At 53.3% G+C, this 16,058-nt stretch overlaps 1 protein-coding gene across 6 annotated transcripts in view; it reads right to left on the bottom strand.

The window, feature by feature from the left end:
* Positions 1–1,425: 1,425 nt before the first annotated feature.
* Positions 1,426–16,058, bottom strand: part of Kansl3 (KAT8 regulatory NSL complex subunit 3) — a 40,341-nt gene continuing 25,708 nt past the window's right edge. For 5 of the 6 annotated variants that reach the window (XM_026414060.2, XM_026414063.2, XM_026414059.2 and 2 more), the window contains 13 exons: positions 15,569–15,643; positions 15,287–15,444; positions 12,632–12,695; positions 12,081–12,281; positions 11,801–11,957; positions 10,320–10,397; positions 8,889–9,080; positions 8,450–8,519; positions 7,957–8,084; positions 7,720–7,838; positions 7,132–7,354; positions 6,711–6,844; positions 1,426–3,338 (listed from right to left, as the gene is read on the bottom strand). In XM_026414060.2, the coding sequence (XP_026269845.1) occupies positions 3,318–3,338; positions 6,711–6,844; positions 7,132–7,354; positions 7,720–7,838; positions 7,957–8,084; positions 8,450–8,519; positions 8,889–9,080; positions 10,320–10,397; positions 11,801–11,957; positions 12,081–12,281; positions 12,632–12,695; positions 15,287–15,444; positions 15,569–15,643 (1,620 nt within the window). In that variant the 3' untranslated portion in view covers positions 1,426–3,317. The remainder of the gene's footprint in view (positions 3,339–6,710; positions 6,845–7,131; positions 7,355–7,719; positions 7,839–7,956; positions 8,085–8,449; positions 8,520–8,888; positions 9,081–10,319; positions 10,398–11,800; positions 11,958–12,080; positions 12,282–12,631; positions 12,696–15,286; positions 15,445–15,568; positions 15,644–16,058) is intronic. The other variant, XM_077794288.1, reaches the window with a different exon arrangement.

Genomic DNA, 16,058 nt, shown 5'->3' with positions numbered 1-16,058 from the left:
TACCCTGTCTCAAAATAGAAAAATAAAAAGGGCTGAGGATGTGGCTCAGTGGTAATGTGCCCTTGGGTTCAATCCGCAGTAACAGAAATAGAAAAAAAAAAAAAGGAAAGCACGAAGTCACGTACTGTAGGATCCTAGTTCTAGAGACGTGGAAGAGATGAGGGGCTGTGGTGGGTTAGGAATGGGGGACAGGTGTGGGAGTGACAGGTGATGGTGCGGGTGGAGCAGCTCTCATCTCAACGGTGGCTGCAGAGTACAGCAATGGAGTAGAGTCCACTGTGTGCATGCCAGAGTCCTGGTCTCGATGTGGCACCACCTTTCCATGACATGTGAGCACTGGGGGCGTGGCCAGAGTACATGGGTATCTCTATATTCTGGTGCAAGGTAAAAACACACCCGCAGCCCAGCAGCAGCCTGTGAGTTTTGCCCGTCTCATCCCTCCACCTCCTCCTGGAAAGGTGACGGTGCGAACCTGCACTTTATGCTCTGGTCACCACCCAGGACAGGACGTGGGGAGAGATGGGAGCCTCTCAGCGGGGAGCCACCAGGCTGCACCTTCAACCAGAGGGAGTGGGGGGACCGCTAGCCAGCAGGAGGAAGAGAGGGACTGCCAGTCACCGGGAGGACTGGGCTGTAAGTCCCAGGATGAAGGAGAGTTCAAGTCAGGAGAGGTGGGGACAATAAGGCTCCCTGCCCAGACTGCTCTGGGGACCGGGGCCTCTCCTGCCACCCTCAGTCCTGACTGAAACGGCTCAGGAATGGAGGCGAGCAGAGGGAGGGCCCACTGCACTGGTTCTCTGAAGCCCTGGCCTCCACTCTCCAGGCCTGACGGCCTGCTGCTCTGGCTCCCCTGTGGGCAAGGTTAGGGACCTGGGGTCGGAAGGAGCACAGCAGGGCTCTACTATGGGTCAGAGTTGTGCCCAGTGTGCCAGCAGCCAGCAGCACCACGGCCTCCACCAGAGGGGCCAATGCCAAGTATAGATGCGGAACTGGAGGGTCCTCTGGGCCCAAGTTCACAAACAGCCTGGGGTTGGGATCCACGCACCCATCTGGGGCTCAGCGGGTCGATTGTGCAGAGGGATGCTCATCTCTCAGGCCCAGCCAGAGGCCCACTTGATCTGGGGGAGGTGCACTGAAAAGGAGCACCCTGTGGGCCAGGCCAAGCCTCACCTCCTGGCTGACCTCCCTCCGGCTCCGGGTCGGACCCCAACACAGTGCACAGAACAGACACGAGGCCGCCTGGGTTCTGTTCTGTTTCTGCCTCTGCCTGCTGTGTGGCTTCTCTGTGCCTTGGTGTCCTCGCAGGTCAGAAAGGAACCACAGCACCCAACACTGGTGGGGTGATCATGGGCTCCACTGTATGAGTGCTATCTCTGGCACCCATTTACCAGGTAGAGAAAAACAAGAAGTCAAATGAAAACAGGCTGAAGTGAGCCACGGTGGTTTGGGTTTTTTAATTGTTTCTGCCAGTGCTCGGCTCTAACCCACCCAGCCCAAGGCTGTTCTGCAGTGGGACCAAGGGTGACAGAGGGTCTTCGCCCCTCAGTGACCTCTCCTGAAAGTCCAAGGACATCTTCCACAGGACATCCACACACACCCGTCACCCAAGAACATAAAGGCTTCTTGATCCTTCTATGTTTTCCACCAAGAGTATTGCCTCTGAGGTCATGGCCCCGGGGCTGCCCCCAGATAGGTAGGACAACATATGAGTTTGTCTTTGGTCCCAGCATCTGTCAGAAGCAGCCCCTCCAGCATCGCCCAGGCTGCTCACCTGTCACAAGGGTCATCCACGGCCTTCTGTGTGTCCTAAATGAGTCCCCAAAAAGTCGCGGAGGTTCGCAGTGTTAATGCTCTGCTCTTCTGGCATGCTGTGACCCACCACACAGCCACCAAGACCCTGAGCCTTGGTGCCTCTCTCAGGTCTCACACCTTCCTTAATTTACTAGATTGCCTGCTGTACTCCAGAAAGCAGCTGCCTACAGCTAATGCCAAAATGCCACCCGCCCCTTGATGCCCCGCTGAGACAGGGAGGGAGGGTTGGCCTGCAGGAACACTGTGCTCTCCTTTAAGGCGGCTGCTCAGGCTGCTCTGAGGCCCTGGGACTGAACATAGGTGGTCTGGCAGGGGTCGAGGCCCAGGGCTAAACACAGTCACCCTGGGTTGGCTACTTGTCACCCTGGCTGGCAACCTTTTCAGGTGTGGAAGGGAAGGGAGTCATCTCTGGAGCCCAGGTTCAAAGTCAAACACTAATAAACTACCTTTGCTCCGTGTCGTGAAGAGGCAGGGTGGGGCTCAGGGCTCCATTTTCAGCCACCAGTTCCCCAGGGAGCACGATCAGCAGGGCTCAGGCTGGCACTCGAAACCCTGCCTAGTAGAGTCACTGCCACTATCGTTCCACTTACAAGCAGGAGACAAAACATCGTGTGAAACAGAAACAGAAATCCTGGAGCCCAGCCTTTGCCACCCTGCTGCCCAAGCGTCCTCCAGGGCAGTGGCACGACCATAGCTACCGTGGCTGGTGGTCCCTGCCTCACCTCCAGGCGCTGCAGACAGGCCTCAGGGTCCCCCTAACCTGGGGCTGCTGCTTCTCAATTCTGGCCAGATGCCGAGCCCAGGCCCATGCCTTCTGCACTCAGGGCTCTCTGGCGCCCCCGCCAGCTGCTTCCTGGACCTGCAGACTCTTTGGACGCAGAAACTGCCCAGCACATGGGGAAAAAGACAAAGGGCCAGCTGTCACCCCTTGGCAACTTCTGCTCCCACAGTGGCCAAAGGGGCTGGAAGACAACACGGCCCAGTTCTCTTCGCCTTCATCATGAAACCTCTGAAAGCCAGGGGCTCCGGCAGGCTGTTCGGTCCCTGAGGTGGTTTCTCAATTCCAAGGGCTGCTCAGCACAGCAGGTGACATCCAAGACAAGCCCCGCTGGTCCTTTATTGGCTGCGGGCTCCTGCTCTTAACCCCACAGCCCAGAGTGGTTCCCATGTCCTCCTCTGTGACGTGCAGTGAGTGGCGAACATGGACCCAGGTCCAGCTGTGCCGAGCTGGGGAGGAAGTGCCCTGGACCAGACCCGACCAGATCTGCTGAGAAGGGGGCGTCCCAGGAGCCAGGCTCGCAGGTCCCAGAAGATGCTGCTCCCCTGGATGGCCTAAGGGTTTCTCGACATTCAGAGGCCCAACCCTGATGACAGTTGGCGGAGCGACAGAATGACCATCTTCAAGGGGTCTTCAGACACTCAGCTCAGCGGGACCATGCACCAGCCCAGGCCCACCGCGGGCAGCCATCACCAGCCTAGTAAGGAGGATGTGTGGCTTGGCGTCTTCAGGGGGCTGGAGGCAGGCGCTGTGGCAGGAGAGCAGTGAACAGGGTCAACATTTAGCCAGCAGCCACCTCCGACCCCTCACCTGTCACCCCACTCTCTGACATCCCAAGTAGCCCTCAGCAGGGAAGAGGCTGAACACAGGACGTGAGCAGGAGCACCACACTCCTCTGGCGACGGCCCAGGCTCTGCAGCCCTCCCCTTCACCTGCAAGACACAGGTGACAGCGCCTGCTTGCAGGGTGGCGCGAGGATCAGTGAGAGAGCTCACAGAGCACCCACAGTACCATGGGTGCTCACCCCAAGGTCGGACGGCTCTTCCTCACTGAACTAGATGAGAAAAGCAAAGCCCAGAAAGGTCAGGTAATCTGCTCAGGATCACACTGCTAGCTGAAAACAGATAGCCTGTTTGGTGATCTTTCCTTAATACCGTACTGTCTAGCAGTGTGAAAACAGAGATTTTGGAGTAAGGAGTCAGCAAGCCCTGATCTCACACCCACCTTCTGTTGGAAAAGGACCACCCTGGACCACGCCCAACACCACACACCCATCTTTCTCAGGCAAAAGCCAATCTGGCATCCACACCATTGGGTCCAAGAACAGAACTCTAACTACCCAGTCCTTCAATTCAGGGGTGGAGAAAGAGACTCCCAGTGACCAGACTCTCTTCCCAGCACTAACCAGCTCTCTCCAGGCCACAGCAGGCTGGGGAGCAGCACCTGCTCTAGAGGGAAGGCATCTGAGGTCCAGCTCTGCACCAACATGGCACCTGCAACGGCAGTCAGCCCGAGACAGGGTCCAAGGGCTTTGTGGGTCACTTCTATCAACCCACCAAGGACCAGAGCCTTTTTTACTAGTTAAATTGTTTTAGAGCATGAGAGGGAAAAAAAAACAACACTTCCTGTTTCATTCTTTAAGGACCAGCTAGACAAGGACAGTGTGTGTGCACGTGCACACATCCCACACACACGCAGAGGAGGGGAGAAGACAACTACCAGCCAATCTGACTGATAAACAGGCCAAAATCCCAAGTAAAAGATAATCAAAAGAAGAAAACATGCTTTTCCTCGGAAATACTGGTTTCTTTTCTCATTTTGTTCTCAATTTTTGATAGGGTCTTGTTTCCTTTGTCTGCACAATAATTAGGGGATGTGTAAAAACAGAAGAATAGGAAGCCAGGCATGGTGGTGCATGCCTGTAATCCCTGCTACACGGGAGACTGAGGCAAGAAGATCCACCTCGAAAAGAAAAGAACAGGACGTAATGAATGAGCCACTGAATCTAGAATTTAGATAGTTCAGAGTAAGAAAATCTATTCAAATAACTCATATTTTTAACTGATTAAAAAAAAGGAAATGTTCATACTCATTTATCTTATTGGATTATAAAAGACCAATAGACACAATTAAAGACCCATTATTTATCAAGAGAAAGGAAAAGAATAAAGATGATCTCAGCAAACTTCCTTGAGGATCTGCATTTTCTTCCTTTTCTTTTTCTTCTGTGTGTGTGTGTGGGGCACTGGGGACTGAACCCAGGGCCTTGTGCATGCCAATGCCCTCTATGCCCAGCACCCCCAGGAGCTGCACTTTCAAACTACAGGAAGAGACAGATCCAGGCTACAGAACAGACTGGAATGTAAGAGCAGCAGAGTTCAATTGAGGACAGAAGATGGACTCATCCTTGCCTCTGTGAACACACAAAATAAAACTCCAAGTGGACTATGGAACAAAGCAACTCATAAAAGCAGTGCAAGAAAATACAGAAACAGAGCTTCATGATGGAATGACAGGAAAGCCCTGGAGGGGGCTGTCAGTGCTGGCTGAGTGGCAGCATGAGTTTGCATAAGGCCACCAACTGCGCTCAAATGTGGCTAGTGTGGTAAACTGGATGCTGATCTATTTTGCCACAACTAAAAATTTAGAAAACAAAAAGATTATTTTTATATTCTTATGATAGGACTAGACTAGCTTCCTTCAGACACAAAACTTTGGATGCATATAGGGAAATATGTAAGGATTTTACTATATATGTTAAATGTCTATATAATAAATAATCTTAAAATCAAAGCTAAGCACTCAATGCTTCAGTTAAAAAAAAAACAGCCACTAGCTAGAATAAACAGGTACTTTTACCCTTGTGGCTGGAACTGGAGATTGGCTAAATGAGTTGAAGGTAATTAGTCAGCAGCTAGCCAGATGTTAGCTGCACATACCCTCCACTTACTGGTCTCAAGCTCACAGAGATGCTCCTGGAGGGACACAAGCATCAGAAGCAAAGGCGCTCACCATGTGACAAAATGAAACCCAACCCTGCCCTTGGAGGTGGTGAGATGTGCTGTCAACATCCACACAGTAAGAACTTGCCAACCTCAGAAGAGACGGACAGGTCTCTGCAACTGACAGGAAAACACGTCACAACACTATCCATAGACAAAGGCTCGTTACAATACAATCTATGCTCTGTGACCTCTTCTTTCCTAAAATAAGTAATAAACTCCATATGAAAAAAAATCTGGGAGACCCCACATCAAGCTGCCATAGTGAGATATCACCTCTGGGAGGAGCGTCATGGGAAATTTTCACCTTCAAAATTTCTGTGATATTTGAATTAAAATTTAAAGTTAACATAATTGCTTTTATAGCTGAAAAAATAAGAAGTCAAATGAAAACAGTTCCGCCCTCTGCAAAAAGAGGCAGCTATGACCCTAACCAACGAATGCCAGGCACTGATCTCTCTGCCGTTTTCCCTGAAGAGGAAGAGGTAGAGGGCTTGTGGACAACAGCTCAGGAACCGTCACCTGCCAGCAGTGCAGCTTCACAGCACCTGTCCTGGCTCAACAGCGCACACTGGGGAAAAGCATGCTCAGTCCTGAACCGGACCATTTTGGGGTTTAACCTATAATCTTTGGGTGGCTCCTCAAATCGCCATTTTAAGATTAGAAACATTTCATTTGAAAAGGTCACGATGGAAACCAGATTGGCCAAGAGGAGCTGATGGGCAAGAGCTGTAAACCTGGCTGCACCCTGAAGACAGCAGTGAACGCCGAGACCTCGAGAGGCCGGGAAAGCTGCAAGAGGCTGTGACCCCTTGAGTGCCACCCCTGCACAAGGAAGCCAAGAACAGGAGGCTCCAGGGAACGCCGCACACAGGCTCTGCTCACGTGCCAGGAATGTGGCAGAAACGAGGCTCCGCACGACAGAGCTGTGAACTCCACATAGGAAGAAAACTTTGCGAGACCCACGTCAAGCTGTCATAGTGAGGTGTCACCTCTGGGAGACCTGGCCTGTCCACAGGCGCAATACAGTGGCAACCCCTCTGGCTGGCCGTCCAGCCCACCAGCCCCATACTGCCCAGACTACAACCTGTGTCCTTGGTCCTTTCAGGCAGACTCACCTGGGAGCTGGAGGGCAGCACCTGGGAGGTGGCCTCCTCAGATGGAGCTGCTCCTGAGCCCATGGGACTCAGCGTGGTGATCCTGCTAGGCTGGCCACGGAGAGTGAGAGTGATGGTGGTGGGGACCTTCAGGCCTGAGGGCGACAGCAGGCAGGGTTTCTGGCCACAGTGCCCACTTTCTGCTAAGGCTTCCCGTCTCCCCAGCCTCCACCCCAGCTGGACATTTGTGCCCCACCAGTGAATCAGAAGCAGCAGGTAACCGCTGGTGTCCCCTCACCCTCTAGAGGATGGGTCCACACAGCTGAGTCCAAAGGTAAGGCCAAGACCCTGGGGGGTGGGGTTCAGACCTGGCCTGCGTAAGATGGAAAGGTCCCCAGGGAGAGCCCAGATCTGGAAGTCCCCACAGTTTCATGAGACTCACCTGATGCCTGGTTAGAGATCTGAGCCAGGCCAGGGAGGCTACTTGCTAACTTAGCAAGGCCCCCATTGGTCAGCAGCTGGTGGATGGCTGTGGGCTTCCCACCAGGAGTGGCACCCAAGGAGGAGAGGGTGGTGGCCACAGGGATGGTACGGACAATGGTGCTGGTGCCCGTGGTGATGGCACCCAGACTCTGCATGGGGGTGGGCAACTTCACACTGGCGGCCTGTGGGACACACGAGCCCAGATGATCAGAAGCTGTGGCCCACCCGCAACGTGCGAGCTTGGAGGGCCCCCAGACTAACATGTACTGAGTGCCTGCCACATGCAGGGTCCCCTTCCAGGGTCTGCACTTACCACCTTACCCCTCACAACACTGTAAGGGAGCTACCACCACGATCTCATTTTACAGAAAGGTAAAGAATTTTGCCTAGGCCATAAGGTGAATAATGGATCTTAACCTCTGGCAGCCCCCGGCTGTGTGGCAGGACGGCTGTTTGTCCTTGGCCCAGTCACCCTGCCCAAACCAAACAAGGCAAGGCAAGGAAGCCTCCTCCCGCAGCCGCCCAGCAGGGGAAGGCAGAGGCACACCTGCGGGGCTGGCCCAGGGCCAGGGAGGCCAGGGTTCGCGGAGGGGCCAGAGCTCTTGCTGCTGATGTCCTGCAAGCTGAAGCTGAGGCCCTGCAGGAGGCTGCTGGCTGATGTGGCACCTAGGGGAGGACAGGACGGCACCAGTCCAGGTCAGTCACGTTCTTTTTGAGGACCACTTTCTACCAACAGACCAAAAAGACAGCTGGGAGCAAGGAGGCTGGGCAACCAGATAGATACCTGGGAGGGAGCCGCCAGGAGAGGTGGCCACCAAGCGGCTCTGGAGTGTGTGCAGGGTGCTGGGTGTGGTGCTTCCAGAGACCACTGAGGGGGCTGGGCTGGCCGCGACACCTTCAGAAGCACTTGACCTGGAAACACAGAGAACAGAAGCTTCACCCAAAGGTCAGAAGGCAACAGATCCCAGTGCCACATGAGGGACAAGCGGGCCCCAAGCTCTTCACCTGGACACCTCTGAACCACCCAGCTCTGGTCCTCCTAAGTCAGGCCTAAAGTAAAGAACTTAGGCCTCAGAGCAAGACCCAGGGCATGTTCCGCAATCTCTAAGTAAAAATGAGCCCTGGGCCGACCCAAATCAAAGACAGACTGCCCCATGAGGAAGAAGCCACAGTCCCATGACCAACAGAACGCAGACGCCACCATCTTTCCAAGCAACAAATGAGCCAGATGAGGGGTGACAGGAAGAAGGGACCAGGACCAAACAAGCAAGACTCACCTGGCTGTGGGGAGCAGTCCACCTGCTGACGCCTGCCCCAGCGTCACAGCAATGGCCTTCCCGCCCGCCGCTGAGAGACGGAAACCACCAAAGTCACTGTCAGTCCTCCCTTCCCGAGACCCACAGCCCAGGCTAACAAGACACTAGGGGAAGACTGCAGGACGAAAGAGCACAGTTGTCAGAGGGGCGCTGGGGCTTTCCTCCTTCTATTTGAAGCTTTCTGGAGTCTCCCATCATCTTTCACTGAAACCAAAGCATGCAGCGGCCCTGCGGCGCTTCCCATCTCCCTTCCTGTCACTAGCACTCCGCCAGGTGTGCCAGCTCCATCTCCCTCACTCACACACCTGCTGCAGCAGGGGGAAGGTGAGTCACCCACCCGCGGGAGCCAGGCCGAGGCCCAGATGGCCGGACATCTTACTAAGGAGGCCAAGAGACTCACCATCTGGAGCTCCTCCTTGGGAAGCAACACAAGGCCCTCCAGCCGCGTCCCCCTGAGAAATAAGGGACACCTTGATCTTGGGTCGCTTGGAGGTCTTACTCCCGGGAAGGGGGCTGGAGGGGTGATGCCGCTTCAGCTGAACCCTGAGCTCCTCCTTCTCTGCCTCTTCTGCTGGTTCTGATGAAATGGGAACTAAGAGACGGAGCTGAGGTGAGATTACCATGAGCCAAAACAGCACGTCCTCACTGCCAGTCACCGCCTGCATAGGCCACCTTGGGAACCTACAGGGGAACCGCCCCACGTGGGGCCCACAGTCCACAAGCCCACCTCAGAGGAGGGCTCCACCCCACCCTCAGCTGCCCTGCAGTGGGAAGGCGAGGCCGTCAGCAGGCAGGATCTAGGGCACACACGTTGCCACTGCCTGGGAAAGGCCACACCACAAACGGACTCACCATAGTGCAGTTGACAGTGCTGGCCAGAGCGAAGGAAGGTGACCGCTTCCTGCTGCACGGCCTCCCCCCGCCGTCCCTCAGCAGGGGGACAGTAAGCACTCTATGGAGAACCCACGGAGGAGCAGGCCACCTGCTCCCCTGTGAAAGGGAGCCCCTCAGCATGCTCTCGGGGGCTTCACCCTGCCTAAGGGCAGGAGGCTAAGGGCCTCCCTGCCAAATGGAGGCCGAGAGAAGCACTGTCACCAGGACTTGAGGCTGGCTCTGAGCAGCCACAAGGTGAGGGAGACCTCAGCCCAGGAAGCCTCACGCTCCTGCCCAGAGACAACAGGGCAGTGGGGGCCTATGCCATGTCACCCACGCTAGTACAGAGAAGGCCATCTGCTAACACACTGACTCGAACAGACTCGCCATGCGCATGGTCACGCTTTTGCACCTACGCTGTCCTTAGGTATCCTCACAGGTCCCCTCCCCCTGACGCCCAAAACTCCCCCCAGGCCCTCTCAACACAGGCGAGCAGGGCTAGAGGTGGGAAGGAGGGCAGCAGTCACATGAGGACGGGAGACTCCTGGCACGGGGCCACCAGAGGGCACCACCAGCTTGGGGCAGTGCTTAGGGACAAATGCACTGGTTGAACTCAGAGGTGGCGGGGAGGGGGGGCCGGGAGCAGTGACGGGCTTCATGCTGGTGAAGGGCCAGTGTGCCTGCAGCTGCCAGGAATGAAACGAGGAGACAGAGGTGGGGGGCACACAGACAAGAAAACACGCCACAGGCTACAGGCCCAGGCACAACGGAGCAGCAGAGCAAGAGCCACAGTGAAACAACCAGTCAGAGAGAAAGGAAAACCCCAGGAGAAGCACACACAAGGACAGAGAGCAAAGACCAAGGTGGGAAGAAGGGAGTCGGCCCAAGAGAACCAGGAGCCAGGAGGAGACCACGGAGGTGAGGGAGAAGGAGGACAGCAGAGAAGAGCAATACTCACCAAAGAGACAGGAGGAGGCGCCAGGAGGAAGAGCTTTCCTCACCAGCATGTTTTGTTTCAGAAAAGCAGCAAACTGTGCTAGAAGGAATCAGAGAGAATTACAGAATCACAGCCAGCCAGAGGAACAGGAAAGAAGGAACAGGAAGAGATGAAAACGGTCCACGGGGCTCTCTGAGGTCACTGCTAGGGTTTCCTGGGCTGCCAGGCAGGAGCTCCACAGAATCATCTACACACTGGACAGGACACATACCGCCTCACAGGGCCATGGTCAAGACTTACGAGATGAGCAAGGCCAGGGCAAGAAGAAGGCGTGAACAGTGAGGGCTTCCTTTCTGTTGGCTATTACTCCATGCTCACCCACCAGCTCTGCTAAAGCCAGGCTTCCACAGCTGCTCCTATCTCCTAGGGCACTCTGGGTGCTGTTTCAAGCCCAGCCCACCAGAACTAAGTAGATTCTCAACTAATCATGCCACCCATGAGCACCACAGACCACAGCTCGTCTTCACCAACCACCTAAAGGTACACTGCCCACCCAAGACTTGGCTCTGGCCAACACTCAGGAAAAGGACTGTCACAGGGCATCCAGGCAGATTGTAGGGGCCCAGCCCCCTTTTTGCCTTTGCCCACGCAATCACCCTCTGCTCCGGGTTAGCAGCATTCTTATGAGCAATCTCCCAAGAGGCCTGGGGATAAGTTCTGACCTCATGACTCCACCAAAAGCAACACAGGGGTGTCAAGCCGATCCGCCTCCTCTCGTTACCTGATAGCCAACTCCAGCCACTGCCCCTTCCGAGTACTCTCACTTCCAATTGAGAACCTTGATGACCTGTGCACTTGGATATGTCATCAAGTATCTTGGCCTTAGCTCAGGGTCGCCCACCAGGATGACTATGGCTCAGGGAAGGGACTGTTGCTGCTGCTTCCTTGACCCAACAACCTTCTCTACAGCTCCTCACATGGCCTTGCGGCCTCCACACTGAGCTCAACCACACAAGCATTTCCCTCTACACTTATCTGTAGAGTTCTGATCAACTTTGTGGAAGGTCCCAGAGTGAGAACCTTAACCTTGAAGAAAGGCAAAGCAAAGGAAGGGCCTACACCAGGTGACATGCCCTAGAACCTGATGACTAAAATCGGTCACTCCATACACACACCGTCAGAAGGAGTGGCTGATGAGGCTTAGAGCAAGGGAAGACAACAGCTTCCCCAATTAGAGGTTAGAAAAAAAGGTTAGGCCAACGTGCACGAGTCAGCTCATAAACCTGACGTCTCCAGCACACCAAGGCAAAGCTGTAACTAGTGACCACAAAGCCCCAGTAACGCACAGCCCTTGGGATTCACTGTAACCTAATTCTGCCTGGACAGGAAGGTGGGAAAGGAGCCGCTCATACTCTCCTGGGAAAAGCTGCAGACCCAGTGCTTCCCAACCACCACCTGAAACCACCTGCCCAACAAGAGGCCACTGGGCCCGGAGCCTGTACCCTGGGCTTGTTTGTGGGTCAGCATGGCTTCTGCCCGCTGCACGTGTCTCTTCAGCAGCTGGGAGCTCCCGATCTGGCTGGACTTCTGAGCAGAGGTCACTGTGGTCACTTTGGTCTTGGGACTGGAGGTGGGGCTGCTGGACACACTGGAGAAATCCTAAGGAGAAGGCCAAGAGATGAGCCAATGTTCTTTGGAATTGGACTATAATCAGCAGGTCCCCCTGGAGCCTCCTCAGAGGTCCTCACACTCAGCAAGAGGGCTCCCTCCCGCCCACCCTACCTCTGAGCCTGAGGGTGAGGCGGGCAGCTTGGCGGCCGGGGAAGCAGGTCGACTGCCCCGCTCAGGGACTTCAAAGGCCAGGTCTCTTCGAGCCACGTCACGGGGCTTCTTCTTCTTCTCAGCATCCTGATCCCGAGGCTCAGAGCCCACATGGCCCTCAGAGCGAGTGAGCACTCCCGTCAGAAAGTCCACAATCTCATCCTGGTGCAAAAAGGAGCCAGGCAAATGAGTCCTCCACCAGAGGACAGAAACTCCCAGAGAGCAGCAAGCCAATGTGACCCTACTGTGGCTTTGGCCTGAGTGTGCTGGTGCTTCCCCACTCACAGCGCCTGCGCAAAGCCCAGGCTTCCACACAGCTGCAGGTGCCTCTGTGTCCTCCATCCCGCTCCTGCAGACCCTCTCTCCTGCGCTTGGCCTCCGCCCAGTCATCACTCTCCTTCACTTGTGATTTAGGCCTACCAGAGGCCCCAGGGATACCCCGCACCCTTCAGCGAGCTGCTGCCAAGACAGAACCTAAAAGGCAACAGAGGAGGGCCTTGCCAAGAGCTCACCTGAATACATCTGTCCACCATGCTTTGAGTCAACCCTTCTGATTTCTTCTTTGCTTTGCTTATTCTAAGAGATAAAAAGAAGAAAATGCTTACTTTTTAAACATTCCATAGCATCCTAAGGAAATAAGAATTTATTTCACTTCTATCACTTCCTGGACCCAGGAAGTAGCGCTTTATTAGCCCTCGGGCAGGTGACATAACCTCTCTGAGCTTGTGTTTACATCACAAAATGGGGAATCATAATACTCATTCAGGGAGTTGTGGGGCTGAACTAAACAACCCACCTGGAAAAGCAGGCACAGTGCCTGGGACTATCCCCTCCACAACTACCACACCTCTGTCTCAACAGGTAAAGTCCACCTGGACTTCGAGGCCCTGAGAGGCCCCCAGACTCAGCCTCCTACCCTGAGGTTAGTGGTTTAGCAGAAGAAAGGGGGTTCCAGGCTAGTTCTGAAAGCGTAAGAGAAAATGACCATAGTTGGCTGGATTCCCCACTTTGAGAGCTAGCCTTGAATACCCTGGCTTCTGACCAGAGATCCTGGCAAAGGGACAACCAAGTCCCCATACTACAGGACGGAGAACAGTATTACTGAAACTCCAAATCCTGAAATCCCAATCGACTGCTGTTGCCTCTGAACCTGTGCAACACCCCCGTTTCTCAGATGAGGACAGTGAGTGCCCAAATTTCTAAGCAAAGGGGTCAAAATCAATGGAGGCTCCCAGTTCTCTAATACTTGACACACGCAGCCAGGCACGCAGTGATTCCTGTGATCCCAAACACTGAGGAGGCAGAGCAGGAGGAGCCAAAGTCTGAGGCCCGTTTTAGCAGCTTAGTGAGACCCTGCCTCAAAATTAAAAAAAAAAAAAAAAAAAAAAAAAAACCAACCAAAAAAAAAAAAAAAAACCCCAAATCACCATGTGAATGTCATAAGCAGCCCACAAGGAAAGTGAGGAGCAGCAGCAGTCACCTCTCCGCACTCCCTACAGAAACTCAGCACACACAACTTTCTCCCGTAGACGAGAAGATCTGAATTTCTAAGAAAACCAATGTAAATAAAAGATGCACCCTCTTTTTTAGTACACTTCATGACAATACTACTAAAGTTCTCTGTCCCAGCATCGAAAGGCAAAAGCAGTTATCTCGTTCCAAACTTCAGCTGTATTTGTACTCCAAGATATATCAAAAGAGGCTCAATGCAAATAACATCTACCTTCACTCATCCTCAATAGGAAACACAATTTTTAAAAATGCCTACTCCAGTGAAAGTACATTGACAAGGGGCTGGGGTTGTGGCTCAGGGGCAGAGCACACTCACCTGGCATGCGTGAGGCACTGGGCTCGATCCTCAGCACCACATTAAAAAAAATAAAGATATTGTGTCCACCCATAACCAATAAACAAATAAATAAATAAAAGAAGAAGTACATTGACAAAAGAGTATTTCTGCAGTGTCTCAAGGAGGCTTCCCCCTACAAGATAACTACTAACCTCAAAGGGAAAAACAGTACTTTCATTGTAGAGAACCTGGAAGAAGCCACCTATACCACTGTAGCAGAGGGACTATCAGTGGTGATAATCTGTGACAGGAGGAACAGGAATTCTGTTATGGGAGTAAATGATAAGGGCCAAGAACACAACCTTCTGTGGCATTCCTGTCAAAAATGCATGTCTTCAATGTAACCAAGAAGAAAAGTGAAAACCCCAAAGCGAGGGGCCAATAATTTTCAAGTGTCAAGGTCATAAAGACAAAGGAAGCCTCGTATGGCGGTGCACACCTGTAAACCCAGCAACTCAGGAGGTTGAGGCAGGCACTACAAGTTTGAATTCAGTCTGGGCATCCTAGCCTCTGTCTCAAAACAAAGCTGGTGGCGGTTCGGGAGGCTGAGGCAGGGGGATCTCAAGTTCAAAGCCGGCCTCAGCAACTTAGCAAAGCCCTCAGCAACTCAGTGAGACCTTGTCACAAAATAAAAAATAAAAAGGGTTGGAGATGTGGCTCAGTGATGAAGTATCCCTGGATTAAATCCCCAGTACCAAAAATTAAATAAACTAAAATAAGTAAAAACCAAAAAGGGCGAGAGTGTAGCTTGTGGCAGAGCACCCTTGGACTCAGTGCCCAGTGCCATGGGGTAGGGATGGGGAGACAAAGGAAGGAGACTGAAGATGCATGGCCACCACAGAGTTATGTGGGATCCTGGATTATGTGGAACTAGGAAAAGGGCCTTAGGGAGACAACTGATGAGACCTGAGTCTACAGATTAATGCCATTACAGCAATATTCACTTCCTTACTTTGAGAATTATCCTTCAGTTATGCAACATGCCAACATTTGGGAAGTCCAGGGGAAGGGCATATGATTTTTCTTGTCCTCAGTTTTGTAATTCTTTAAAAAAAATATTTTTATAGTAGATGAACACAATACCTTTGTTTTATTTTTATATGGTGCTGAGGATCAAACCTAGTACCTCACACGTGCTACGCAAGTGCTCTACCAACTGAGCTATAACCCCAGCCCTGTAACTTTTTTTATAGATCTAAAATTAATTAAAAAAAATTTCAATGCCTACTGTTAACTATTAAGCAGGTTATCTGCCAGTTACGGCGCCACCTTACAACATTCCTCCAACACTGTGACAACCCCAGGAGAACCCACCCACCTGAGATTGTCATCAGCTCCCCCAACAACCACCAAGCTGTTTTCAGCACGGATCTTCTCCCGGAAGTCCTCCATGGCTTCAGGGTGACACTGCAGGGAATTCTGACCAATGACAAAGAGGACTGGAGTCTTCATATCCAAGAGGGGATCATCCACATCCTAAAAGAGGTACAGGGTTAGATCTGGCCAGTTCACACTCAGCACTGACCCCAGCACAAACAAGGATGTGCTCCTTCTGTCTCCTGCCCCCACTGTCAGTGACCCTGCTTCATCTCGCTCTTACCCCTCGGGGGCCGTCCACGGTGAGCAGAGGAAACCCAAGGCAGACAACTGCAGTGACATACTCCATGACTGACACCTGTGGATAATGGCACAGTCTGTCTGAAGGGAAGTGACTTCACTGTACCTCAGCCTGCCCAGTGTCGAGGTGATGTGCAGACCCACTGGCCAGCCCCACCTCCTCTTGCCCTGTCCTAACACAAGATGTACTGTTCCACGGCAGCTACCACGGAGAGAAGTGGAGTCCTCTCAGACGGGGAACCACAGAAAGGGAGGTTTCTTACTTCAACCATGTCAACCTGCTAGGCCGAGACTTCTTGTCTCTTTTCTCCACCAAGAGTACATACACAGCAACAAGCATTGCCTTTCTCCCTTAAGTATAGAAAGATCTCTCTGCTCCAGACGTCTCAGTTTGTGGAAGAGTCTGATTCCCCCTCCCTAGGAGCAGGAGTGAGGGTGGCCGCCTTCTCCCTCTCTGGGCTCTCGATATCTAC

Source organism: Urocitellus parryii (assembly GCF_045843805.1).
Source record: "Urocitellus parryii isolate mUroPar1 chromosome 12 unlocalized genomic scaffold, mUroPar1.hap1 SUPER_12_unloc_3, whole genome shotgun sequence".
NCBI classification, from domain to species: Eukaryota; Metazoa; Chordata; class Mammalia; order Rodentia; family Sciuridae; genus Urocitellus; species Urocitellus parryii.
This window is presented reverse-complemented; position numbering and strand designations above follow the sequence as displayed.